The 27,862-nt window shown below is 35.4% G+C and overlaps 5 protein-coding genes across 5 annotated transcripts; 1 reads left to right on the top strand and 4 right to left on the bottom strand.

Moving 5' to 3' along the window:
- Positions 1-1,326: 1,326 nt before the first annotated feature.
- LOC104902068 (glyoxylase I 4-like) lies at positions 1,327-2,752 on the bottom strand. The gene is made up of 3 exons (XM_048635030.2): positions 2,489-2,752; positions 2,296-2,401; positions 1,327-1,969 (listed from the first exon to the last, which is right to left on the bottom strand). Exons 1-3 carry the CDS (start codon positions 2,674-2,676, stop codon positions 1,751-1,753), a joined length of 513 nt encoding a protein of 170 aa, XP_048490987.1. The 5' UTR covers positions 2,677-2,752; the 3' UTR covers positions 1,327-1,750.
- Positions 2,753-12,233: 9,481 nt separating this feature from the next.
- Positions 12,234-17,708, top strand: LOC104902067 (mediator of RNA polymerase II transcription subunit 17). Its single transcript, XM_010689732.4, has 8 exons — positions 12,234-12,415; positions 12,518-12,707; positions 14,288-14,401; positions 14,888-14,973; positions 15,461-15,845; positions 15,946-16,389; positions 16,705-17,022; positions 17,133-17,708. The coding sequence occupies exons 1-8, from the start codon at positions 12,321-12,323 to the stop codon at positions 17,457-17,459; spliced, it is 1,959 nt and encodes a 652-aa protein (XP_010688034.1). The 5' UTR covers positions 12,234-12,320; the 3' UTR covers positions 17,460-17,708.
- A 488-nt stretch (positions 17,709-18,196) lies between these two features.
- LOC104902463 (F-box protein CPR1) lies at positions 18,197-19,857 on the bottom strand. Its single transcript, XM_010690252.3, has one exon. It carries the CDS (start codon positions 19,855-19,857, stop codon positions 18,451-18,453), a length of 1,407 nt encoding a protein of 468 aa, XP_010688554.2. The 3' UTR covers positions 18,197-18,450.
- A 2,012-nt stretch (positions 19,858-21,869) lies between these two features.
- On the bottom strand, positions 21,870-23,084 carry LOC109135780 (F-box protein CPR1-like). Its single transcript, XM_019251339.2, has one exon. The coding sequence runs from the start codon at positions 23,082-23,084 to the stop codon at positions 21,870-21,872; it is 1,215 nt and encodes a 404-aa protein (XP_019106884.2).
- Positions 23,085-24,326: 1,242 nt separating this feature from the next.
- LOC104902462 (pre-mRNA-splicing factor ATP-dependent RNA helicase DEAH1) lies at positions 24,327-27,862 on the bottom strand. The gene has a single exon (XM_019251338.3). The coding sequence runs from the start codon at positions 27,563-27,565 to the stop codon at positions 24,815-24,817; it is 2,751 nt and encodes a 916-aa protein (XP_019106883.2). The 5' UTR covers positions 27,566-27,862; the 3' UTR covers positions 24,327-24,814.

The raw sequence follows: 27,862 nt of genomic DNA, 5'->3' as shown, positions 1-27,862 counted from the left end.
CACCTAGTACCCCCATGTTTTCAAAATTCATCAGGTATCTCTAATTTTCAAACTAATACACTCAGATACCCTTAATGACTAACGGCGTTAACTGTCGTTAGTCTGAATCCCAATTAACCCTTAAATAATCCTAATTAACCTAATTAAATCCTAAAATCTAACAAACCCTAACCTGACTTCTAAACCTAACCCTAATCCCTCCTCCCCCACCATCCCACCACCCCAACAGCCCCCACCCCAGCAGCACCTCCCCCCTCCTACCACCCCTGCAGCCCCCACCCCAACAGCACCTCCCCCCCTCCCACACCTCGTCGTGAGCGCAACCCCCACCCCCATCGCGAGCCTAGAACCCCACCCCTCCCCTTAACCCCCCCCATCGTGAAACCCATAACCCACCCCTCGTCGCGAGCCCAGAATCCTACCCTCCCTTACCCTCGTGACGAGCAGCTTGTTCGGGTTACTCAGCGAGCCTTGTTCACAAATTCACCATGAGATCTCGAGAATGGAAGGGGGGAGGGGAGTGGCGGGCGCAGGAGTGGGTGGGCAAGTGTGGGAGGTGTTCAAGGGTGTGGGGAGGTGTGAGGTGTGCAGAGGGTGTGGGTGGGCAAGTGTGGGAGGTGTGGGGTGTGCAGAGGGTGTGGGTGGGCAAGTGTGGGTGGGACGAGGTGTGCATGGGTGGGGAGGTGTGAGTGGGCAGGTGTGGGTTTGTGTATGGTGGACAAAGGTGCACATGCCACCTCTGCCTGGGTTTGGGTTGCAACGGCGCGAGGGTGGGGCAGGGGGGTTGCGGTGGGCGAAGGAAGGGTGGGGCTGGGTGGAGGAGGTTGTAAGGGTGATATGAGGGTGGAGGAGGGGTGGTTAGGGTTAGGGTTTGGGTTTAGGGTAAGGGTAGTAAAGGTAAAGGTTAGGATTAGGGTTGGGATTAGAGTTTAATTAGGATTTAAAACAGAAAATTTAATAACTAACGACAGTTAACGCCGTTAGTCATTAAGAGTATATGGGTTTATTTACTTAAAACATGGAGGGTAATAGGTGAATTTTAAAAAAATTCGGGGATACTTGGTGAAAAAAATCGTAAAATCAACTTTTAATTAAGCATAGTTAAGTTAGCCAGGTAATAAGTAGTTGATGTTTGCAACTTGAATTGCTTTGGCATGCCATTGATTCTGGCAAATCCAAATGGGCTAATTTTACCAATATGATCATAATGAAGAGAATTATATTGTTGCAACATAGAGAACTTTTATTACAAATTTTCACTCGAAAATATATATAATACAAAATTATCTGAAATTTTCCCTAAAGAAAATAAATAATCCGAAAACAAAAAGAAAAAGAATTTTTTATATTGGTAATCACCACAGTAACAAAAACAACATTGACAATAAACTTGATCAACCGATCCAAATTCCATGATGTTTATAACATACCCCATATTCAATTGGGCTTCCCTTCTCTGGGCCTACTCGAAGGCCCAACAACAGCAACATTCGAACCTCCGTCTCCCCTACATGAGATTCGACCCAACTAAGCTATATTCACCTCAGACGGTTGTAAGTAAAAAAATATTTTATGGATCGGATGTAAATATACTATGTCAAAAAAAAATTATTGTGGATTTCCCGAGAAAAAAATTAATGTACTATCTATATATGTATACAATATATTATTAAAATACGTGAATAAGAATTGTAGTTCGCCACATGTTATGTTTTAGGGTTGACATAGTGCCAAATCGTTTATTGACTTTTTAAAGACTGCAATTGACACGTGGACAACATTGAATGGGCGAATGACGTTTTAGTGGGATCACAGGGAGATTATCACAGTCGCAAATCTCAATCATTAGGCCATCTGGATCATGGAAGAAGAGTTGATCAACACTAATGCCACCTTCATTCACCCTGTTTTTAACATGTTCTATTTGCATCTCCTTTAGCATTGTTTCCACCGTAGCCATGTTTTCACACTGCCATAAATGTACCATAAATGTGTTAGTACGTTTCAACATAGTTTAATGCTTTAACATACTACCAAGATGTGTGACGATGATCTTTCAGTTGGTTGATCATTAGAATCATTTCACTTATATATGTGTTCTATAGATATTTTCATGCCTCAGGGCGATTAGATTAGATAGGAAAGATTATAATTAAGCTTTGTGTACCGTGCCATAGACATTGATTATGTTTATTGACATTTTATGTATTCGGCATATTACATTTTAATATGGTCGGTTCTTTTTCGTCTAATTTTTTAGTATGAGGATGAAGAAAAATAAGGAAAGAGAAATACTTGGAAGGAGATATGGTTGTCCTTGGGATTAATCACTTTAACAATATGTTTGTCATTTGAATCTTGAGACTGTAGCAAATGTATACCAATACCATAATTGAACAACCTACATATTCAAACAAATAGTAAGCATAAAATTAGGTCAAGTAATTAATAACAAGTGAAACTATTGAAAAATATCACTTTAACGTACCATGCACCAGGAAAATTTAATGATCCTGGTCGTCTAACTGGAAAAAACCCTAGAATATTTTGGTAAAAGTCAAGAGATTTTTCCATTGAACGACAATTAATGGAAACGTGATTCAAGGATATTAGACGAAGAGGATTCTCTAAGTTTTCTCTCGTCATAATAACATTTTCCTCGCATGCTTCACCCATATAATTAAGCAATTCAACAAAGTTTAAGACTTTCAAATTAAAGAAAACTAAGCTAAAGAGATTAAGAGAAAAAAATGGTGTTTGTAAAAGGAAGATCCATAAGTAGTAACATTACATATGTATTTATAGGGGGAGATTAAGGATGTGAAAATGTTGATGTTGTTTGACTTTTTATACGCAAATAACTATAGTATTATAATTTATACATGTCATAAATATAGTGGACATAGTACAATAATGTCTAATACACGTAGATTTCCGCGTATGATGATATGGAAAGACAGTTGTTTAACCACACAAGTTGTTTTTTCCTATGATCATTACGTTATATTTAGTTTAATGATTAACAAACGTCGTGGTTTGCACTTTGATTATTTTGATAAGAGAAGAGATATTGTGTGAGGGCACGTAAATAAGCTGGAACAAGTGTGAGAAAGATCATCATAGTACATATCAAATACATTTCTCATTGTGGAAGAGCACTACTTGTAAAGATTGCTCAACTCAATGTTTCAAACCTTTCAACCTAGCTCAACTCGTCTTTATTAAGAGTATATTCGACATCAACTTTTAAAGAATTAAATTAACTCGCCTTTATTAAGAGTATGTTCGACATTAACTTTTGAAGAGTTAGATATTTTGACTATTGGGATCAGAACAATATCAAATCTAAAGTTCTTAACAAAAGCATTTGGCAAGGTAGTTTAGTTTTTTGGTGTTTGCACCCGATTTACCTTTCGGGCTACATCCGGATCGAGGTCAAGTTCAGGGTGGTAGGTTTCATTCCTCTTCCAAGGGTGTTGCGGGGATTCGAACACGGGTCCGTCCTACCAAAGTCAGTCCGTATCACCACTGGGCCAACACTTACTTAATTAGCAAGGTAGTTTAGTGATGGATGCAAATAAGTTGTAATTACAAAATATTAAAAGGGTAACTTATGCTTTTTCTGATTAGCTAGCTGGGTTGACTCACATTCAACTTCATGCAACTCTTTTATAAGGTACTTCTGTCTTCGGTAACAAAATCCTATGCAACGAATTAAGCAATTACCATATATAACTAATAAAAAGAGACGTAATGATATTACCCCAACCATTTCACATCAATAAGTTTGAATTATTAAAATGTGTTGTATCTATTTCATAATATTTTATCTGTTTCATAATATTTTATCTGTTTCTATCTTCAAAGAAATGATCTATCAATTTTGATCATATTTTACTATACAAGAAATTTAGATTCATTTCAATATAATGCATATTTTTTATTATGAAATTTGAAATTTTTAAAATTAATTTAATAAAAAATATTAATGATCAAATATATGTTTATGTGATTTTGAAAAGTTAAATGGGTAAAATATGTATAGCCAGGTGGAGGGAGCATAAATTATCTTCACAAACTCTACAATCTTCTCTTTATGTAACTTTTCTTTAGCATCCTAATCTATAATCTATAAGTACTTCATTTGTTACCTTTTTACTTTAAATATGAGGAATTGCACAAATATGAGGTGGAACGTTCTGAAAAACAAGTGAATCAAATTATAAAAATCAAATATAATAGAGAAAAGATATGTTACTTTTTCTTTGAAATCTACATAATACGAGTGAATTATAATACCTTTTATTTTTAACGCCTGGTGATTAGCATTGTGTCTTCCAACTTTATGATTGGGGGTTCAGTTTTTACTATGGGCATTTTGAAGGTAGGAATTTCTCTTACCCTTCTCCCCCTTACTCTCTAAGTTTCTAGTCCGCTAACCTGAATTGTGTTGACCTATGCAAGATTCTTGTCCGACGGAAAAATTCATCTTATCAATTAAAAAAATCTAAAACTTTTTTGCACCAAAAAAGAATCTAGACCTTTTAGGCCGGTCGAATAGGTGTGATGACAGCAGAAGACTAACAAAATGCTCCCACAAATTCTAACAATCATCCCCCAAATTTTTAATTAGATCATTTTCTAAAATTGAGAAAGAGTTAATAAATTAAAATACTCCTATATATATATTGCATAAATAATAACTTGTAAATTTACAATAATTGTAGTAGTCTTATAATTTATGAAAGTAATATTTAAAAGAATCGTGTTATATGACTTTCACATTAATAACTATTGTTTTGTCTATGAAAATAGACTATTGAAGTATTGATCAAAGTTTTCAACATCTTTGAGAATAGAAACAAAAGTCAAATGTGACCAAAAATTCCGAAATAGGTCAAAATAATAAGAGGATTAATGCTGGTAAATCTTCCCTCAATGGATTTGTTCAGCTTCTTTTTTTTTAGGTACCAGCTTTGCAACTGACTTATGCAGATATGCTAATTGCAATGCAAGTCACTCGCCTTTCTCAACTTGCAATAATTAAGAATGAACATGCTGATCTGCCTAGCAAAATATAAGGAAAGTAATAGACAATTTAGCTGATCACTCTTCTTTGACTTTTTCCATTTTTTTTTTTTTTTTTTGATACGGAAAAGAAAACTAGGACAGAACCCTTAATATGGAGGCCAGCCTAAAACATTCTTGCGGATGACAAGAGAAAAATCCAAAGAGTAAGGAGGAAACTTGTAGATGAGGTTGGTCGCTCTGTGACCTTCATGAGCCATAAAATCTGCTGCCCGATTAGCCTCCCTGAAACAGTGCGCAATAAAAATCCCTCGAAATTTGGACAACTCGAGACGTGTTTTCCTATTTCATCCTTTATGATCATCCTTGGCAGTGATTGAACCAATCTGGAAAGTCAAAGATCTTTGACTTTTTCCATTTTATAGTAAGCAAGAATCGCACCCAATATTTTTTTTCCTGGTATAAAGGAATTGTATTTACGTGAGAATCCCACCAGGTTACCACCTGTATCAAAGTTGCTTGGTACTCAAGATTTACTCCCTCCCTTTTTTTAATAGTTATAAATCTAATTTAGGAAATCAAACTACTAAGTTTGACTGACTAATTTGATTCTTTGGTAAGTACAAATATTTTTTTTTTTTTTTTTTTTTTGATCCATATGAGCCACGAAGGCGGTACAAAGTACAAAGAAGGGAAGGGGGGATTCGAACCTGTGACCTATCGTTCACAGCACCTCAATCTTAACCACTAGGCCAAGACATCCTTGGTTTTGGTAAGTACAAATATAGTCGTGTATGGTTCTGTTATATGCGTTTTGATGTGTAATCTCATACTTAAAAGTAATAACCTATTTTAAGGGTTAAAAAACATTTTTGAAAACCGTATCTAAACAATGTAGCAATTAAAAGGAAACAGATCGAGTAACCATTTAGCAAACTCTAAATTGTTGTTTGGTTGACACCTAATAATATGAGGTCGAAGTGGAACTTGCTATGAAGTAAAGTAAGACAGGTGGTTGTTTGATTGACAAAACTATTGGAATTAAGTTGCACTCCCTATAATGTTCCACATTTCATAAAATAGGAAGAAATTACTTGTCTAGCTAGGAAAACTTGAGAAAGGCTTGGTAACCAACTGTTTGAGTCCAAAAAAGACTCAAACACCCAAAAAAAAAACACAATGGTACCATTATAACCTGACATTGGTATCAAATTGTTATCAGGACTGTTACCAAGGTATCAATATTTTCGGAGAATAGTACCATTATAACCTAGCATTGGTACCAAGCAAATCCTTGTCACACGCGCGTGAAATCTTCCAACGCATAAAATGACCAAATTACCCCCGTTTGAGTCCCCTAAGAGACTCAAACGGTTGGACGCCTAGACAAGCTCGGAAAACTTAGGTAAGTAGAATTTCCAAGACAATGTTTGTCACTTTCTAATAATTGAAAATTAAAGGGAAAAACAATTTCCCAAGAAATGGTATTTCATACTACCTCTGTTTTTATTTAGTTGCAACAATGTCTATTTTTAGGTGTTTTTTATTAGTTGCAACATTTCCCTTTTTAGGAAAGCTTTTGGGATAATTTGACTATATTACCCTTACTTCACCTACTCTTCCCATTTAATTACAGTACTAGTAGCATGGACAAGTGTAGGGATGGGCATGGGTCCAAGACCCGACCTGAACCCTGTTGGACCCGACCCTAATTTAAGGGTCTGGGTCCAACTTTTTCAGACCCTTAGGGTCCGGGTTCGGGTCTGGGTCCAGACAATTTTTTGAGGGTCCTTCGACTTCGCCGCTGGTTTCCTTCGACTTTGCCACTGATTCACGATGCTCAGGCAACGCCAGGTATTTCTCTTTAATTTTTCAGTTTTTTTTTTTATTTCTCTCTGATTCTTCGATCCTTTTCTATGTTTTTTCGAACACTTTTTGTATGCAACTGTTAATTTCAAATTGATTTGTTTGTCGAACTGATTTATTTCATTGTTTATTTCGTTTGAAATGTGGTATGTGTTTGTTTCAAACTGATTTGAAATGTGGTATTTATTTATTTCAAACTGATTTGTTTCATTGTTTGTTTCGTTTTTCAGTTTATGTATGAATGTTAGTCTTGATATTTCATTTGAGTTGAATTTGTAGACAATTAGGGTTAAAAAATTGAAAATTTGGCAAAATAAAGAAAATTTAGGCTTGGACCCTTTAGACCCTCCAGACCCTACAGACCCTAAGGATCTGGGTCAGAGTCCAATTTTTTCAGACCCTTAGGGTCCGGGTCTGTAAAAAAATTTAGGGTTCGGGTCTATTGTCCGGCCAGACCCGACCCTTGCCCATCCCTAGACAAGTGGATCAATTATACTATATTTTCTCATTTCTTAAAGTTTGTGCAAAAAGGTGAATGTTGCAACTAAATAAAAACAGAGTAGTATTCAATCAAACACCATCTAATTCAAAGTTGAATGAATCATGAATTTCTATAAATTGTGCCAACATTGCAACACGTACAATGATGACTCATAAATTTTTTCTCTATGGCTACCAAGTAGCTTTGTCATCACCAGCTCCCCTTTGTGAGTAACAGTATGTATAAATTGTCGTGTCTATGGAAACACTTGTTCACCTAGAGATTTTTCGGACTTATCTAATATAGATACGATTAGATCTATTATCTATATAACAATTATACTTCTTAGACTATCATAATTATTTTCTGATAGAGTATAATCTATTCTTGGGGCCTCAACCATCAGCTTAAACTTTTGGTTGAATTGGTCGCGTCCCTTGACATTTTCTAAATAGTTTTAAAAATGCATCTTAGACTATTTTTTTTTTTAATTCATTTTTAGGAAAAGTGTAAATTTAAACTTCCTTCTAATTACAATTGGTTGCTTTCCTTACATATGCTATTATATGGATAAGATCATAAGATTGTGCGTATGCATTGTGGAAACTAACGTGAAAATGAAGGGTCATAAATCATAATGTTTTTATGTACACGACATCTGTGGACAAACTCGTGGCATTTTTAAAATTTTTGTACGTGTTTTTGACAACCAAGTCGTAGTTATGTAGGGATTACTAGGGAAATTAACAAGAGCACGCTGCTAGCATGACTAATAAACTATAATACCAAGTTATATCATCCTTAACAATTCTGCTGGATCCTATAATTTTATACCAGTACAATCTTTCTGTTGTTAACTTCTAAAAGAAATTTAACCTTTGTCCATCTTATTCTTTGCATTTGATATATATTGATCTATATCCGAAAGTAACTTTTTTGTTTTACATCCCAAAATTTACATCCCAAAATATTTTCAATAGTTTTATTGAGACAAATTTACTATAATTACTGTGTGTGTAGTTCTGGATATATAGTTGTGTTCCTTTTAGTACCCAACTAGTTATTAGGCCCGTGCTATGCTCCGGGTAAGAAAAAAATTCATTTATTAATATAATACTTTATGATAGTAACACTAAATACAATTTAGCCTATTGGTTAAAACTTAGTATATGTACTTGAGGTCTCGGGATCAAACCATATACTATGTAATTTTTTTAATTTTTTTATTATACATGGATTACCTGAACTAAAACTCCCTAGGGAGAGCGCCACGTGGCCCAGTTTCGTGGTTTCGCACGCCTTTTAATATATTTGTATAGATAATGATACATATTGTCATTTTAATTGGTCCAACTTCAAAGAGAATTCTAAAGAGCTAAATCCAAAAAAAACATTTATAGTCCACGGTCCATTTCAAAATAAAAAGGTTCAAAGCCAAGTATTAAAAAGCCAATTGATTGTCCTGGATAACTAATTAGATTGTATTTTTGAATAAATGTTATTTTACCAAATGATTTAATATAAATCAAATTTTAACCTTGTAGAAGTATGTTTTTTGTTTTTAAAATGATAATATTTGATAAAAGATAAGGCAAATCATTTTATTTTGGATAAAGATAAACTCGATCAAAATCAGCTTTTTGAGCGTGGCACATCCTTTGTGCATCTGGCTCTCATTTGTACGCAATAACGCAAGCGCAAATAAGAGGCAATCTATAAATCAGGACAAAATATTTGGTCTGCGTTGACGCAATGATATACGCACTGCACAATAGCCATGCATTTAGCACTCGTGCTTGCACATACGGTAGCAATCCTGCGCCGCGAGAACCTTATTTTTAGCTGCAACAGATTATAGAATACCCTAATTTTCCTATTTCTCGACAAATAGACCTTATTTTTCTTGATTTTTGGCATGAATTTTCAGAGACATTTCACTTCACTTACTCCAAATACCTTATTCTCAAGTACTCAAAACACTCAAAAACACATCATCTCCATTTATATTCTTTTTTTAAGTTTCAAGCTCGCTTCTTCCAAAAGTCGTTTATTCTCTAAGAATGATTAAAGTAACATATAGTCCCTTTCTTTATTTCAATTCCTTTTGATTTATTTGTAGTTATTAACGTATTTTTAATTATTTAGAGTTGTGGATCCTGTTAAGTTGCACGCTTTATTTTGTATATATATATTCTAACCCTTTTCTAATGCTTTCTTCATTATGTATACTTTTTTGTATGATTGATTGATTTCCCTTATCTTCTTTATCACATTTAGTATTTTGTTATTTGTTAATAAAAGACCTAAAAAACTATTCCAACATTAAATTTGGATTATTTGAACAATTGGTTTAGAATCTTAGTAACTTATTTGTTTAATAAACTTACCATAAATTAGTCTTTTCGTTTTTAAATTACCGACTTATATTAATTTTAAGGTGCATGAAAATAATCTTGCTTGATTGTTTATTAACATAAACTTGGATAACAAATTGTATTTAGTAGAGGTCAATAACGGGTGAATTTGATTCATGATCATATTCGTACCCTTACTTTCGAGCTCAATTTTTTGTTCATTGACCAAATATGAAGTCATATTGGGGTAAAACTACATTAGACAAGTCTCTTTTAAATTGTCTCTTCGTGAATATCCGATTATTTATGATTGTCCATTTAAAAATTTATTGGCGACTTCTTTTAAAACATTTTCAAATTTAAAAACTTTCATTATATTGGAGTAGAACTCAAATCTATGCTCACACCGCCTATGCATTAGAAATCCACCTACATTATGTCTTGAATATTAAATTTCATTTTAAGGATGACTTCTTATTGTGATTTTTGGAGTTACTTCTATTAATTAAGGCCGCGTTACCTAAGACCTTTTTTGGAAATAAATTAGACGGTTGAAGTAATTAGAATTATACACTAGCTATAGCATCAAGGATATATAAGTAATAGCATAAGATAATTTTGAGTAAATTTAATATTATTCGAGTAATTTATTAGAAATATTTTTGAGGCACGCACGTAACACGTAACTTGAATCTCTTGCAAGCTTATTGGTTATTACAATTTTGGTAATGATCCAAAAATTAGCTTGGCCACATTGTGAAAATGATCCAATCAAAGTTGGCCTCTTGGAAAACGAAAAATTTGTCTAAGAATGGCATAACAATCCTTATTATTGCCGAGTTTGTCTAGGCAACCAACCGTTTGAGTCTCTTAGGGGACTCAAACGGGGGCATTTTGGTCATTTTAAGCCTTGGAAATTTCACGCGCGTGTTGTTTGGTACCAATGCTAGGTTAGATTGGTACCAAAGTCCGAAAATTTTGATACCAAAGTAAGGTTGCTTGGTACCAATCCTGATAACAATTTGATACCAATACCAGGTTATAATGGTACCATTGTGTAACTTTTTGAGTGTTTGAGTCTTTTTTGGACTCAAACAGTTGGTTACCAAGGCTTTCTCATTATTGCCACTCTCTCTGCCATTCCCGCTTACATCATCGATTGACTATCTTTTGTGTTTTGTACTTAAGGAAAAATATAATCATGTGGAATCTTGTTAGATTCGTCTCATTGTATATTATTCAAATATCAACTTTTTGTAATATTTATTTATTGATAATTATAGATATAAAGGTTCAAAATAGTGAATTGACAAGTGTGACTAAAAGAAATGGTTCAACTACAAAAAACAGAGGAAGTATTTAACAAGACCCACTTGAATATGTTATTTCCTAATATAATGGTAAGTGAAAAGTTGTTAAAGTTGGTTAATACATAGTACTCAAATCCCTATTACATAAGAAAACACATGGGTGACACTGAAAAATAGAAAAAGGATAAAAATTTTGATAACTACATACCTCATTTAAACAAAAAAGGGGAAAAAATACCACATTTAAACTGACGAGCGATTTTTTTTTATTTAAAAAAATGCATGCAAAGAGAGTTCTTCTACCCAATTAATTTAATAATTTTCAGAGGATGTTTCGTATAGGAAATGGATTCAGATAAACATTTTCATTTCTAAATGTTTGGTATGAGTGTTAAGTAACAAATACAGTTTTCGCTGGGAAACATAATCCCCCAATTTGTTATCCTTGTCAAACTAATGAAAACAAATTACCTTTCATTCCTTAATCATAAACCTTTCAATTGTTTTCACTACACTAGGATACCAAACAACTATTAAAGGTAACAATGATTATTTTAATTTCCCATCCTTATTCAAATCCTTTACATTCCGTTTACATTGATTATACCAAACGTCCCCTCAATGTATTTTTGCACGCATTGCGTGCATATAAAACTAGAATCAAATTGTGCAACTAAACAAATTGAGTGAAATACTACCTTCATTTCACAATACATGCACAATTTCTATATGACACACAAATCAATAGTGAGGAAAAAGAGTGTTGCGATTGCTTTTTAAACTCATGTGATTATGTTTTAAAGGAGGAGATGTATTGTGAAACATACAAAAGAGGAAATGGTGCATCTATTGTGAAACATCCAAAAGAGGAAGATGGTGCATGTATTGTGAAATGGAGTTAATATTAACAAGAGACAAGTCAACCTTTGGTTGATATTATCAAAATAAGTCAATCTTTTGATTATCTTAGAATAAATCAACTTTGTAATTACTTCAACAGTAAACGCGTTAATGACGTTGAAGTTGTGATACATTGTAATTTAACTCATTTACCGCAAAAGCAGATACAATATTAACTTCATAGTTAATCGAAAAATTGACTTATTGTAAGGAGAACGCGCAACGCTTAACCAATTTAAAATAATTTTTCCAAAAAAAAGTTTTATTCTCACTCAAAACTCAAATGTACTGCCAGTTAGGGCTTACTTGAGCAGTTGAGCAGCTTGAGCTCACCCTTGCAAAATTCTCCCGGAAAAATCAAATTCCAGCAAAAGCTCAAAAATGGCGGATGGAGGAGACATGGAAATATCTCTCGATAAACTCCCTATCAAGCGCCTCGACATCATCGAAGAATCCGGCCTCGAACGCTTCCCTCCGTACTCTCTCTCTCTCTCTCCTCTCAACTAAACCTTCATTTTCCTCTCACTTCATCTAAATTTTTTCCGGTGATTTTGATTTGTGATTGTTAAACATGGCAGCGAAATCGAATACGAAGAAAAGACAGTGAACTTGATTCGTAGAATCGACTTCGCTTGGGCGTTGGAGAGAGACTCTAAGAAGCAGAAGAAGGCGAAGGAAGCATCTGCGCCGTCTACATGGCAAGGAATGATCGAAAATTTGAAATCGGCTCATCAAGAACTATCCGTTATCATTGATCTCATCAACACTGTAAGCTAATTTTAGGAACAATGAATTTGTATGTGTTTTAATTCTTTTTTTGGAGATGTAATTGTGAATTCTGGCGATGTTGTTGAGTAGGTTTCACTGCGAAATTTGAATTTTGCGCTGCCGATTTGTATATGTATAAGTGCGAAATTGAGGTTTTATGTGAAGTATGAAGGTTTAATTTTGTAATTGTGAGAGTTTTTAACTGCAAAATTTGAATTTTGCGCCAGAATATGTGGTGTATTTTGATGCAACATTGAGGTTTGTATGATTGGTTTTTTTTTTGTTATTGTGAGTATTTTGGATGCGAATTTTTTGAGTTTAGAGTTCAAATTTGAGCTTGATTTGCTTAATAAGAATCTGAATCTGTTTAGTAGCTTGAACTTTGCAATGGATATCTGTGGTAATTTTGATAAATTGAGGTTGTTTTTGAAGTGTGCAAGTTTCTATGGGGCAATTTACTTAGATATAATCTGAGCTTGATTTGTTGAAAATTGGTGTTAATTCTTCTGGTGTTTAGGAGTAATATTTTCCACTTTCTTGGAGCTTTTTCATCATCATTGCTCCTCATCATATTTGATATCTTAGACATGAAATAACCCCTCTTCACTGTATTTAGGAGAGATTTGAAAATTTGGTTGTTCATTCGAGCTTCACTTGTTAAACATGCTGTTTATTAGTAACTTTATCTACTTATTTTAAGAAGTTTGTGTCTCAGTTAATACTTCTCAAGATCTTGGATGTTGGCTTGCTTTCTTCCACTTTTTTTTTTGTAACTTATTGCTTATTTGCTTATCCTTGTTGAAGTTAGATCAGACCAAACTAGACCAATATATTCAAACCAAATGAGACAAAATAATATTCAGATTAGACCATACTAGAATTATTCAAATTCGACCAATTCACCAAACAAGATGTTTTATATTAAAAGTAAAACCAAAAATCCAGTCAGACCAGAGAAATCTGATGAGATCGTGAGACCAAATTAGATCAGATTATAAAAGATTTAGAATAGGTCTTTTTAGGTCAAGCGAACATAGTTTGGCACCCTAAAGACTGGTGACCAATTGACCTTCTACTCATAGGGAATTGAGCAATTTTGTAAGATTTATAGATGAAAGTTTCAGCTTCACAATTATAATATAGTTTGTTGATCTATATAATAGGAACTAGTTTGCTGAGCAAAGAGCTAATCTTTTTTTGTACATTGATTGTGGTGTTGTGTGTGTGTGTGTGTGTTGGGGGGGGGGATTATAGGTTAATTGTTATCAGGCAATGCCATTCTCATTTGCCTAATATTCCTGATTTAACATTCTCATGCCCTGATAAACTGCTGTCTATTTCTTCTCTGGGAGTTTAGCAAGTTGATGGAGCTTTAGATGCAAATTTGAGAGTACTGTGTTATTTATGGTCCTATCAGTTTTGGGTAAGGGTGGTTGTCATGCATTAATGTGTGTGTATGCTGATCTAGAATATTGCAGCTCGAATTTTTCACCATTGACACAAACCTTTGTTTGACATACTTTAGCTTGTAATATGCCTTATAAAAAGTGCTGATGTGCAATTTTTGGCTAATTGCTCAGGTTGAAGCCAATGATGCAGTTACAGTGGCTCATATGAATAGACCAAAACCATTGCCTAATGAATCCCTTAATGACCTTGCAGTGTCTGCTGCAACTAAGCTACAGTGTTATCGGGTATGCCATTAGTCCTTTTGTAGTTTAATCTCACTGGTATATACCATTGCCCTCATGGTCGTGTAAAGTAATTTATTACTCCCTCTGTTTCTTTTTAGTCTACGCACTTTCCTTTTTAGTCCGTTCCTTTTTAATCTACACGCTGTTGCTTTTTCTATTTTTGGTAACATATCACATCTACTTTCTCCTCTTTTTTCACCATGTCATTCACTTTTTAATATTTTAACTTACTCTTTTGTTTCTCTATCTCACTTTTCAGTTTTTGTCTCCACCTTTTCAGTTTCTCTCTCATACTTTTGTACTTCGTCCTTGGTTCTCCCCCAAATTGAAGTGAGTAAATTAAAAAGAAACGGAGGGAGTACAACTTTATGCTTTTCCCAGTCTGGAATAGCAAATGCAGTTAACATGAACAATATCTTTTTACATGCTGATAGAATAAAGTTTTTGACTTTCTGTGCTTCTTTTCCTTCTTTGCTTCTATTGCAGCATCTTAGTAAGTACTTTAAGCAGTCTGCCAAATCCTTGGAACATCAGATTTCCAGGGAAGCAAGATTTTATGGAGCTCTTATTCGGTGAGTATGAAAGAGCTGATGCTTTGGATTTCCTCTTTTGTCAAAATTTTTTATTAATTGGTGCTTTTGCATGCCATGTCCTAATTGTCGTTTATCTCATAAGTAGTTTAGTTTGATTATATTTGATGTTTCCATTATCATTCCTTTGTTTTATTTTTTTTTCTTTCTTTTGGGTCCCAGGGGTTGAGGCTCAATGTTACGTTTATAAGATCTGTATATGTTCACTGCTTCTCTCTGCATTTATATGAATATACACTATATTGTTTTATTTAAGGTCTGCATAATTATTTGTGTTTCTGATTATAATTGGAGGTTCACCTAAATCTTAGTTAAACGCAATGTTTGGCAATGGGTAAACATATAACAATTTCATGCTATGGTCAAACCTTATTCCACTTGGTCTATCTGGAAAGGCTGATGTGTTTTTCTTTGCCTTTCCATTTCTCAACATTAAAAATATTCATTCTCTTTCCTGACAAGCTGACAGTTTGCAGCAGAATTGGAAGGTCAAATGGCATCGCTTGGCTGCAAATGCTCCTAGTAGCGACGGTTTCTTGATTGATCTTTCCAACAAAGCAGCCCATGAGCAGTCAGCTGTTGCCCGAGCCCCAGCTTTTTCTATGGTTCGTGTGGACCATGATTCATCTGGCATGTTGGCTGTGAATTTGTCTAAAAGTTCATGTCGCTCTTTCCACTTTGGTTTTCTGGATGCTCATCCAGTTGATAGTCCAGAAGGATCTGAGAAAATGAATGTGCATACAGCTGAAGAATCTTTAAGAGAAGATAAGAAGGATCCTCTTAGTGATGATGATCGTGTACGAGAAACACACACGGTCCTTTGCGATGCCCATAGGGCTATATTCTATGAACAGGTAGGTGTGTTAAACTATTTACTAATCCCCCCTTTCTTGTTGGAGCATTTTTACTTTTCACCATGTCCGTCCTATTAACATGCTATGTTTCTATTGATAGGTATTTGAGTTAGTTAGCCGTGAATCGTTTAATCCATCTTTGGGGGTCAATGTGACTGGAATACGAGAAAATTATTTGGAATTGAGCATAAAACCAGGGGTATCTGTATTTATATCACTAATGCCATACAATCAGGAAGATCAAGGTACTGATAGCAGTGACACTCAGGATGTGGACGATCTATCTAAAGGGTCAAGCATGGTGGTCAGCAAGCAAAATATGAAACCACTATCTGGACATTCCAATCCAATTACTTATGAAATATATCTGCAAAAGCTTTTCCATGATGAAATATTTACAAAGGTGAAGCACCAATCAGCATTGCCTGGTAAAGTTCAATCTAGCCAGCCGCAAAATGATGCTGCGGGTCTTGTGAATCATTTCTGCCTTTCTCTGGCTCACCGAGACTTCTCAAACAAAGTTCTTACAGAGCTGGAAAACCTGGTATTCATGAATGTGAACTCTATTACTTCTTCCGTTTCAATTTAGTTGTGACACTTTTAAAATCACGGACTCCTAGACAATTTTTGGAGAGGAGAGATATAGAGAAAGAAACTAAAAGGGTCCCATGTGCTAGGAGATAGATAGAGAGAAGTTATTACTCAAAATGTAAGTGTCACAACTAAATTGAAACTTCCCATAATAGAAAGTGTCACAACTAAATTGAAACGGAGGAAGTACATAATTTTTGTCAACTAAAGGAGGACTTGCATATATGACTTGTTTCGCGCTCTTGGTGTTTTTATTTGTATCAACTAGGTCACCAAGATTCCATATCTCCAGCTAATATCACAACCTACCTGGCATTCACGGACTTCTTCATGGGCGTTATCTGTGAAAGTTCCCGAAGTCGTATTTAATGCACAATGTCAGGCATGGAGATCAGACGAGGACCAAATTAAAGATAACAAGTTACTATTTCAGACAAGGGTGGTAGTGAAAGATGATTGTATCAACATTGAAGGGGGAGGTGCTCCTAATGTGGTTGGTTTGTTCAAAGGTAATCCTGATGCTATGGGCTCCAAGAACAGATTCAATTGTGACTTAGTAGATCTTCCGATGGTGCTACTGTTGCAGGTAAGCTTGTACCTCTTAACTGTTGCAGGAGCAAGTTGTTTACTTTCTATGTTGAGATGTGAACTCTTAAGTGATTTTTTTTGCTGAGGTTTTGTGGCTTTGAATGACAGATAGCTAGTCAAATCATATCCTGGCTTCACGAGGAGGCATTGATGGTGGGGATAAAAACAAACCGGGATTTTCTCTGCCTTTCCTTGGAACTTGAACAAGGTGAGAAGCTGAGCTTAGTTGCACATGTTGATCCGGAAGATGAACTGGGATGCATCTCTTGGTGGCTGATGGTGGAGGACGGGTCTACTGAGGAGCACACACTTCAGGCAGATCTTCCTGATGGTGAGTCTCCTTCTAGGCGGTTCTTGGGTCATTTGTCTTTGGATGCATTGTACTCCACATTGATGGATCTTGTTAGTATGTGCACCGGCAGTGTTAATCATTAACTCTGGCCTTGTTTCCGGCATATTTCAATGGAAATGGGTAGTTTCTCTGTGTTTTTCATCCTTCCTTTTAGGTGTTTAGCTGCAAAATTTTCATTCTGCAGCTATGAAATGTAGATGATTTGAACTAATTAACTTCGATTGACAGGTTAAGATGCCAAAGTAGGTTATATGATGTGATTAATTAGATCATTAGATAGGAATTGTACCCGCACATTGGTTCATATTGGAAAATAACATTAGCAAAACTAATTCTGTGTTGTGTTAGTCATGTTTTAATGATCCTCCTTCCTTCTAATTTGCTTCTTGCAGTTTGACATAAATGACATTAGCACATTACTCCTTAGAAGAGCTAGGCTTTCAATTTACAGCTTTATTGCACAATCACCAGTCCTTCAGCAATTTAAGTGTTCTCTGTTCCATTCTAAAATTTTGCTGCTTAATATAATTGTACTTTGAAAGTATATTTATTTTTCATGGTGATGATAAGCTTAGTATAAAAATAAGTACTTCGAATCATTGCTATATGAATGAGAAGTAGCCTTTCCGTATCATTTTTGTTGTTGTGTTATCTTAAGACGCATATGTTAACAAACAGATGCATGTTGTCATCAATAGTGATTTCCCCCTTGTTTACACTTCCCATTTGTTGAGGCCCGCTTAAGTATGAAAGGCACTTCTTGATAAAAAAAATTGCACTTTTGCTTGCTATGAGGTGAAACATCTATATTAAGTCGGATTTTTATTATTGAAAGCACAAATATCAGGCAAAAACTCTATGCGTTGTGTGATCAGCTCTAGCTCTTAGGTGAATCTCTGGTCTAAGAAGAGCTTTCCTCCAGACTTGCTTGAAACGTTTCCTAGAAAAGTGCCCAACCAGACACTGTTTACCAAACAAAACCACAAATTTCCCAAAGTCAACACTTATACTAGCAGCAAGAAAAGAAACTGCATAGTCTAACACACCAACCAAAAGAACTATGGAATGCCTGACTTATTCTGCCTCTTGATAGATTTCCTCTGTTTCGTCTCTTCCTTCTTCTATACTTGTAAACGGATGAACTAAACTTTCAATACACATGTTTACATTAATTGAATAGAAATGTTCCCCAGTAAACCCACTTCCATGAAACTCAAGCTTCCTTATCCTCTTCCCTTTTAGTTTATACCAACCTAAAGCATGATAGTCTCCTGGCAACAACAATTCATTCCTCTCTGGGAGATAAACCAGAGGAATTCCGCTTCCATTTGGTACATAGCACAACTTTGTCCATGATTCCTTCACCCCATATGCCTTCATGATCCACAACTCAAGATGAGGATGACTAATACCTCGAGATATCAAGAGGCATAAACATCCATTCAACACTCCAAGCTCTAGGATGTATGATTTTGATTTGTAACCTTGCAAAAAATACCCCTGATCTAATCTATCTGGCATCGGCACTTCACCCCATTCTTCCTTTTGGAGGTCAAAGCTTATAATCATTTCTTCTGAGTATTCAATAATTTGTTGATCATACTTGGTAATATGCCAATGTAAGTGGTTGTTTGTTGCTACGCCATGGTTATATGCCTGGATATATACCACTCTTTCCTGGTTCTCCAATGGTAAAAATCTACTCGAGTGATTTAAGCCTTGCTCAAAATCAGGTAAATTAATCTTCCTCCATGAGCTGCTGTCATTCATTGTACTGTAAACGAGAGCCCTCTTTGGAGTTAAATATACAATCTTATAGCAATGGCTGTAACAATCATAGCCAAACCCAAAAACCCTGAAACTGTAAAATCTACAAGCATAGTTTTGGTAAGGTTGATTCTCATGATTCAGCCCGTAGTAGTGTTGAAGATAAGTCTCGGGATTATAACCGAAAGAACCATACCCAAGATAGGTAATGCAAGGAAGGATCTTGAAGGTGGCATGTTCTTGTTTAATTGCTGGGTTGCAAACCGCAATGTGATGTAACCCATTTAAGATCAAAACCAACCCATTGCAAGAGCCGGCAACCTCAATTCTTCCATATTCTACATTTCCCCTACTAGAGACACCACATCTGTGCCATTCAGTAGGTGTTGGGTGAGATGGTTGAAATGATGGTGGCAATACAAGCTTGTTGATATTGAGATTGATGTTGTTATGGTCAAGGTAAGCGCGGTAGAGGGAAGAGACGATGTTAGGGGTGCGATTGATGATGACAGTACGATTGATGGTTAGGATAAGGGAGCAATTGTAGGAGTTGATCTTGAGGGATCTGTTGAGATGGAGTTTGAAGAAATCCGGGCTTTCGATGAGATTTTTCCAGTACTTGCATACGCATTTGAATCTGGAGAGAGAGTTGACCGGTAATTGTGATAGGATTTCTATGGTTACTTCCATGGGAATGCTTTTGCTGGATGCCATTTTGAAACAAAGCAAAAAGAGAATGGTGGTGTCTGGTGTGGGTGAACTGAGATTTTAGATGGGATCTGATATTGTATGTATGATGCAAGTGAAGGGGAGAGATGGTCTTAAATAAGTAGTTGCATACAAGGATTTACTTGGGATGCAAGGTTTTTGCTGTTATGGGTCAGTTTAGACTTTAAAAATTGGATCTTACACCTCTTAATAAGAATGACCTGACCCTTGTTATTCAAGCTTCTTGCTGCAAATAGTCTACAGATCCATTCATATGAATAAAAAACCCAAATATTTCCTGCGATTTGAAATCAATGCAATACTTCCTATCTAACTGTAAATTTTTTTTTTGGTTTGCAACTCGTTCACTCTTTCGCTTCATAGCGTAAACACTTCCATTTTTCTCTGTTTCTATTCTCAATACATATGTAAAATATGTTTTTATGCAAACATGTGTACATAAAGGCTAAAGCCACTTTCTTGCTGCTTTGGATATCATTTGAGTAATAGGTAGCTCAAATTTTTTGTAGCGTAGCCTGAATGTACGATGAGCACTCTGCATCACTTTTGGGTTCTGTTAATATTTGTGTCATATGTCGCATTTTCTTGAGAACGGAAGAAGTGCCTTTATTTCGGGATATAGAGAGGGGGGGGGGGGGTTCAATAAGAGCAATGGATCCCCACACCCCGACTTCAAGGCACTAGGCATGGGTTCAAATCCTCATGCCAGTATTAGGTTGGGGGGAGGGGGGAGGGGTTAGGGATGGGCATGCTTGTGCCCCGAGATAGGGTAAGCTTGGGTCCAGTGTCGCCCCAACATGTACCAACCTTTTTTCTTTTGCCAATTTACCTGCATACATGTTGCTCTCTCTACTATACCACCATGGTTCCTCAATGAAAATTTACACCATCTCAAATTTTGTGCACATGAGCTTGGACAATGAGCTTTAAATCATGTGAAGGGGTTATAATTACACTCTGGATAATTATAACGCAAATTGAGAGCTTTGAATGAGTTTCACTTTGACACGCATCGCGAGTTCACGACAATAGTTCCATGGGAATGTTTACTTGGCTAATAATAAGTCCCAATCATCATGTTATTTATGAAAATATGATATGAATTATGATAGTCCCTTTGTTTTCCGCAAATAAGTACATGAAATGCCAGAACCGCTCCCCGAACCATGAAAGTTGGTAACAGGTCGGTGTGCCAAGATTTTTCATCATGTGGACTAGCTTGTCCAAATTGTGGATTTCACAGTTCGGTTGTGGGACATGGCCTACAGACTGGCCTGCTCAGCTCGCACTAGTGGCCATCTCTACTTCTCGCTACAAATAATCAACAAATTTATTTTTATGAACAAAAAAGCCCAAATATTTCTTGGGAAATCAATGCAAATATTCAATCTTTAGATATTTCCAATTAAATGTACAATTTTATTTGGTTTGCAAGTCTTTCGATCTCTCGCTTCATCACATGAACACTTTCCATCTTTCTCTGTTTCTGTTCTCATTACAAGTGCGAAATCTATTTTTATGCTACAAAAAAATTGACCTCCCAAACCTTAATTACTAATTAAACCCCGAGATAGGGTAAGCTTGGGCCCGGCTCGGCCCAACGTCTACCAACTATGGTTCCTCCTACTATACCACTATGGTTCCTCCTCAATGCAGCACTTAAATGAAATTTTACACCATCTCATATTTTCTGCACATGAGCATGAGACAATGAGCTATTAAATTATGCGAAGGATACATACATAATTACACTTGGGTATGTATAACGAAACTTGTGAGCTTCAAATTACTGAAAGAACATATTATCACAAGAATTTCCATATAGAGGAAAAATCCCTAGCTCCAAAGGTGAAGTGTCCTCCAAAACTAAGGTCTAAAAAGAGAGAATACAAGAGAAAAATGACATAATTGTAAACAAGAAGAAGAAAATTCCAACAGTAATTATGTTAATCTTCTTGATAGATCTCCTCAGACCTCAATCCCTTCTCTAGTTCTCTTCATTCGATACTCGTAAACGGATCAGCAAAACTTTCAATACACATCTTTGCTCCAGTAGAATAGTAATGCTCCCCTGTAAACTCGCATCCATGAAACTCAACCTTGTTTACCCTATTCTTTTGAGGATTATACCAACCTAAACCATGTTCTTTTCCAGGCAACAAATATTCATCTTGCTCTATGTAATAAGCCAGAGGAATTCCGCTTCCATTTGGTACATTGCATAGTTTCATCCATGATTCCTTCACTGCATATTTCTTCATGATCCATAACTCAAGATGCGGATAACTAATACCTCGCGACAGCAAGATACATAAACTTCCATTCAACACACCTACCTCTAAGAGGTAAGGTTTTAACATGTAACCTTGTAGAAAATAACCGCGATTTAATACTTCTGGCACCGGTACTTCACCCCATTCTTCCTTACAAAGATCAAAGCCGAGGATTTTTTCTTTCGAGTACTCGAACACCAATGGATCGTTCTTGGTAATATTCCAATGTATATGGTTGTTGGTGAATACACCATGGTTATAAGCCTTAATATATAACCCTTTTTCGCTGTTCCCCTGTTGTATAAATCCACTTGATGACTTGAATTCAGGTAAATCAATTCTTCTCCATGAATGACAGTCTTTCTTCAAACAATAGATGTGAGCCTTTAATGGTGTTAAATATACAATCTTGTAACACTGACTATTACAATCATACCCAAATCCAAAAACCCTGAACTTAAAATATCTGTACACATACTTCCTGTAATATATTCTGTAGAAAGGTGGTGTCTCATAGTTAGTCTTGTAACCTTGTCCATGGTTCTCAGAATAAAACCCTGGATAGTTTATGGAAGGTATGACCTTGAAGCATTCGTTTGCCGGGTTCGAAATACCAACGTTGTGCAACCCACTAGAGATTAAAACCAACCCATTACAACACCCAACGACATCTATTTTCTCAAAAACAATCTTTCCATGACTACAAAAGAACTCAATACTTTCGCGTTTACCAATTTTTTCGAGTGATGGTTGCAACGACGGAGGTAATGCAAGCTTGTTGAGATTGAGTTTGATGTTGTTATAATCAAGGTAAGCGCGGTAGAGGAAAGAAATTACTGTAGGAGAGTTGTTAATGGTGAGTGTATGACTAATTGTTAAGATTAATGAACAGTTGTTTTCAGAGGTTTTGTTCAGGATTTCTGTGGTTATCATCTTCATGTCGATGTTTTTGTTTGATGTATATTGAAAAAAAGAACAGAAAGATTATGTGTTTGTGTTAAGATGGAGAGTACAAATCTTAAGATTATTACATCATGGGTTTATATAGGAAACTATAAAACCTAAGTGTACAAGAAATAGGATACTAAAAATTAGTTACCTAAATTCACACATACTTTAGTTTCCTACACATCGTAAAACTCGGAACATACTCTGTTACTAGCTTTCTACTTTGACAATTTTTAGCAATATATTTTAGCAGATATCATAAAGATTTATATACTTATAGTTTACAAAAATGCTCTAAGTTTATACCTGTTCCTTTTTGATGTTTTTTATTGGGAAAATCTTGATTATGCAACCAAAAATATTGATCATGAACTTTCATAACTAACTATGTTCACCACAAATAAGGCAAGTTTAGCGAAAATAAGATTAGTAAAAATAAATTCACCATAAATGAGCTAAAGTTCAATAATTGACAACATATAAAGAAACTGTACTTAACAAAAATAAGTTTTAGAAAAAATAAATTAAATTCAATAAAAAAAAGGTGAAATTTTAATATAAATAAGTTAAGTTTAGCAAAAGTAAGTTAAATTTAACAAAAATAAGCTGAGGAGAGACAAAATTATGCTTATATATGATTCTGTTAGATTTATTTCAATCAATGCCGGAGCCACAATTCTAAAGTTTATTGGGGGGGGTGTTTAAGAAGTCGATAAAATAGTAATAAGCAATAATCATTGACACAAACAAATAAAAAGCCTATTAATTTGAAAAATCCATACAATAATCGGGATCATGTGTAATTGCTACGCCATGTATTACATAGAAACATGCGGCTTGTGTAATTTGAAAATCCCTTGAAATCATCAATCATGTATAGCGACCAAAACTTCACCATATGCCTAATAATTTCGAATTAGTTTTAGGTGGGATGGGTTCACAATCATTTATTGTGATTTAATCGACTATATCACACAAAAATTGACTATATTATACAAAGGTCGACTATATAAAAAAAATATTAATATATTAAAAGGTGTTCCTAAACAAGGAATTATCGTGATATCCCTTAGAGCGTTTGATTCATGTAATCCACTTATAATAAAAAATTAGAAAATTCATGCTAAAAGATTTGATCCCATGATTCAAGCTTATATATATATTAAAGTTTTAACCACTAAACCAAGTAATGTTTGGTATTATAATTTTAAAGAAAATATTAAAACATGAAAATTATAATTGCCCGAGGCATAACCCTGGACTAAAAACTAGTGATTATACAAAAGATGATTATATTATACAAAAATTGACTATATCAACGAAAAACTGACTATATATACATACTTCCTCCAGTTTTTATTAGTTTAACGGTTTCTTTTGCACAGAGTTTTAGGAGAAATAATGTTGTAGGACATAGAAAAAAAGAGAAAGGATTAATTTATAGTAAAGTTGTATGTGTGTGTATGGAAAGTTAATGGTCCCATTCCAAAAATAGAAACAAAAGAATTGGATAAACTAATAAGGGACATCCCAAAAAAGGAATGCGGGTAAATTAATAAAGAACGGAGGTAATAATCTATAAAATGTTAAAAAACAAAAAACAAAGTGAACTCCAAGTTTACAACACCAGATCAATCTTATATTTACATTACTTTGTAACAATTATATTTACATTATCACATTATAAGTTTTAGCTCTACAGAAAAAAAAAAAAATCATGACTATGAAGCAGAAAGTCCTTTATCCCTTGGCATCTTCTTTGTGCCAAATGCTGTGACATCCTTCTTCTCATAGTAGTGAGGAGCAATCTCAACCAACCAGTCTGATTTCAGCTCAGTCACACATCTCATATATTCCTTTGTTGTCAAAACCAGTTCATGATATACTACCCATTTTGGTTGCGGTTTCATCTGCACTAAACCTGAACTAGGATGAAGGTGTGCAATCTGAGGATACTTGACTCTTTTATATGAACCATCTTTCTGAAACTGTGCTGTGTGAGGGAAAAAACCTGCTGTGATCGCCTTTTTGATTGCTTCGAAATCGTTTATACTAGATGTTACTCCTATTTCTACCCTTTCCAACAACCTCATGAGTTGATCTCTTATGTTTCTTGCTAGTTTCATACTCTTGTTCTGAATATAATTCTCAAAGCACCATGTGTTGTCATAGTTGTTCGACTTCCACTCGTTGTAGACCTTTAGAAGCGCGATATGATCTCCAACATTCCCGTCATGGAATCTCATTCTAGCACTATCTGCAAAGACTTGTTTGTTCCTTGGACGGTAAAAGATTGAATTTCCAACTGAAACCATTGCTGCAATGGTGATTATTTCTTCAGAGCATTTATACTTTTCTGAAGCAACAATCATCTTTGATAACATGGGATCAAGAGGAAATTCAGCCATTTTTCTTCCAACTTTAGTTAACTCACCCAGCTTATTTAGAGCACCAAGCGCGTAAAGCAACTCAAGAGCTCTCAATAAAGCCTCAGATGATGGTGGATCCATGAAATCAAAGTTTAATAAGTCTACAATACCAAGGCTTTTGAGTGTAAGAACAACATTTGCTAGATTTGTTCTCTGAATTTCTGGGATAGTATTATCATCCAATTCCTGATAATTGTAAGCTGTATATAATCTAAAACACTTACCAGGCCCTGTTCTGCCTGATCGACCTGCACGTTGCTTTGCTGATGCCTTAGATATCGGTGTCACCAACAATGACTCCATCCCTGTTCGTGGACTGTACGACTTCATCTTCACTAATCCAGGATCTATAACATAGTTAATCCCATCTATTGTGAGAGACGTCTCTGCAATATTTGTGGCCAGCACAACCTTGCGCGCACCTTCAGGAGTACAGTCAAATATTCTACTCTGCAGATGTGTTGGTAGGTTGGCATAGACAGGGCATATAATAAGCTCAGCTATTTTGGAGCCAAATCTTTTAACCCTATGCACTAACATCTCCTCCATTGTTTCAATTTCTTCTTGTCCAGTAAGAAATATCAGTATATCACCAGGTGCTTCTGTTACATGTATTTCCAACGCCTTAACTATTGCTGCATCCATATAATCAGCCTGTGGTGCCTTAGTGTTGTATATCTTGACATCATAAGGCCGCCCTGGAATTATGAATATCGGTGCAGAATCGAAAAAATCACTGATTTTCTCAGCATCAAGAGTTGCACTCGAGATGAGTAGCTTAAACTCAGATCGAAGGCGACATACATCCTTAACTAAGCCAAATAATATGTCTGTTGGAATTGTCCTTTCATGAGCTTCATCCACCATGATAACACTATAACTACCAAGTTCCGGCTCACTCTGGAATTCGCGAAGCAACATACCATCTGTCATATACTTCAGAACTGTCTTCTCAGAAGTACAATCCTCAAATCTGATAGAGTAACCCACCTCATGCCCAAGTTTCACACCCATTTCGTGTGAAACACGAGCAGCAATACTCATGGCAGCAATTCTCCTAGGTTGAGTACATCCAATTTTTCCAGTTTTTGCATATCCAGCTTCATACAGGTACTGTGGTATCTGAGTTGTTTTCCCACAACCAGTTTCTCCAGCAATTATAAGAACCTGATGGTCTCTGATAGCATCAAGTAACTTACCGCGAAATGGATAGATTGGCAGGGCTTTCCGCTTCTCCTGATGTGACTCAGTTAGCATCTCCTCTTTATGTTTTGAACTATCAAACTTATAATCTTCATCCATTACAGCAGCTTTCAAGAATTCGATTTCATCTTCGAATAAGTACTCATACTTGTCTGCACTTTTATCTTGTGCACCAAATTTAAAGGTGGCCTTTTCAATCTGATATTGCTCCCACTTTTGTTGTTCACATAAAAGATTCAAATTCTTACCCTTAAATTCTTCATCTTTTACACCAAATCTTTTCTTTTGATCCACTCTTCCTTCTAGATCATATGCATCCGGCATTCGATACTCATTATTACTAGCATGTTCTTCCCTTGTTTTAGAGACAAGTAACTCATACACTTCCTTTTTGTACCTTAATTCACGACGCTCTACTTCACTTACATCAACACCATCAAACAAATTTGGTTCATCTTCTATCTCATCTCTAAACTCCCTCAATTTCTTTTCCTCCCTTTTCTTCAAGTACTTTTGTCTTGAAACTCTTCTAAGTGCTACAATGTCATCTTCCTTAACCTTCTCCTTTGTCAATCTTGGCTCTTGTAGCTTCCTTGTTCGAAAAGCGTCTCGTTCCGCAATATGTCTCTCTAACTCTTCCCTCTCTCTTTGATCGCGTAATCTTTCTTCTTCATCATCATCATTATCATGAGCATGACAAGATTTCCTCTTCAAGTCACGATCATCATCATCATTATCAAGATATTCACTCTTTCTTCTAAACCTTTTGTTACCATAAGCTAGCTTCTTAGACTCATAAACTATGGTGGAAGTAGAAGATTTGCACTTAGCAAGTGCCATATTATCAGGTGGAACAAACTTTTTTGGTTTTTTTGTTTGGGCTAAAGAGCCACTAGGACCAGTGATGAGAATCGATCACTGAATCTCCTAGTATTGGGAGGAACAAAAATTATTAAAAGAGACTGTTTAATTTAAATATAAAAATAGATCTAGTAACTAAATGGATTAAACTAGTCACCGAAAGAAATTAACCTAGTCATTATTGGACTAATTCTCTTTTTAATATTGAACTTATCATTGCTTAATTTTAATTTAAAATCAGGCGTTCTCTTACAAGACAAACTCTGAAAGAAAAGC

This window comes from Beta vulgaris, chromosome 8, assembly GCF_026745355.1.
Source record: "Beta vulgaris subsp. vulgaris cultivar EL10 chromosome 8, EL10.2, whole genome shotgun sequence".
In the NCBI taxonomy this organism is placed as follows: Eukaryota; Viridiplantae; Streptophyta; class Magnoliopsida; order Caryophyllales; family Amaranthaceae; genus Beta; species Beta vulgaris.
The sequence above is the reverse complement of the archived record's forward strand: the minus strand, read 5'-3'. Positions and strand labels throughout refer to the sequence as shown.

Excerpts from the sequence above, each read along its gene's own strand:
- LOC104902068 (XM_048635030.2), bottom strand. The coding sequence starts at position 2,676 with ATGGGTGAAGCATGCGAGGAAAATGTTATTATGACGAGAGAAAACTTA. Across the intron at positions 2,402-2,488 it reads TTAAATTTTCCTGGTGCATG|GTTGTTCAATTATGGTATTG; the intron begins GTACGTTAAAGT and ends TTGAATATGTAG. Across the intron at positions 1,970-2,295 it reads ACAACCATATCTCCTTCCAA|TGTGAAAACATGGCTACGGT; the intron begins GTATTTCTCTTT and ends CATTTATGGCAG.
- LOC104902067 (XM_010689732.4), top strand. The coding sequence starts at position 12,321 with ATGGCGGATGGAGGAGACATGGAAATATCTCTCGATAAACTCCCTATC. Across the intron at positions 12,416-12,517 it reads GGCCTCGAACGCTTCCCTCC|CGAAATCGAATACGAAGAAA; the intron begins GTACTCTCTCTC and ends TAAACATGGCAG. Across the intron at positions 16,390-16,704 it reads TTACAGAGCTGGAAAACCTG|GTCACCAAGATTCCATATCT; the intron begins GTATTCATGAAT and ends TGTATCAACTAG.
- LOC104902463 (XM_010690252.3), bottom strand. The coding sequence starts at position 19,857 with ATGGCATCCAGCAAAAGCATTCCCATGGAAGTAACCATAGAAATCCTA.
- LOC109135780 (XM_019251339.2), bottom strand. The coding sequence starts at position 23,084 with ATGAAGATGATAACCACAGAAATCCTGAACAAAACCTCTGAAAACAAC.
- LOC104902462 (XM_019251338.3), bottom strand. The coding sequence starts at position 27,565 with ATGGCACTTGCTAAGTGCAAATCTTCTACTTCCACCATAGTTTATGAG.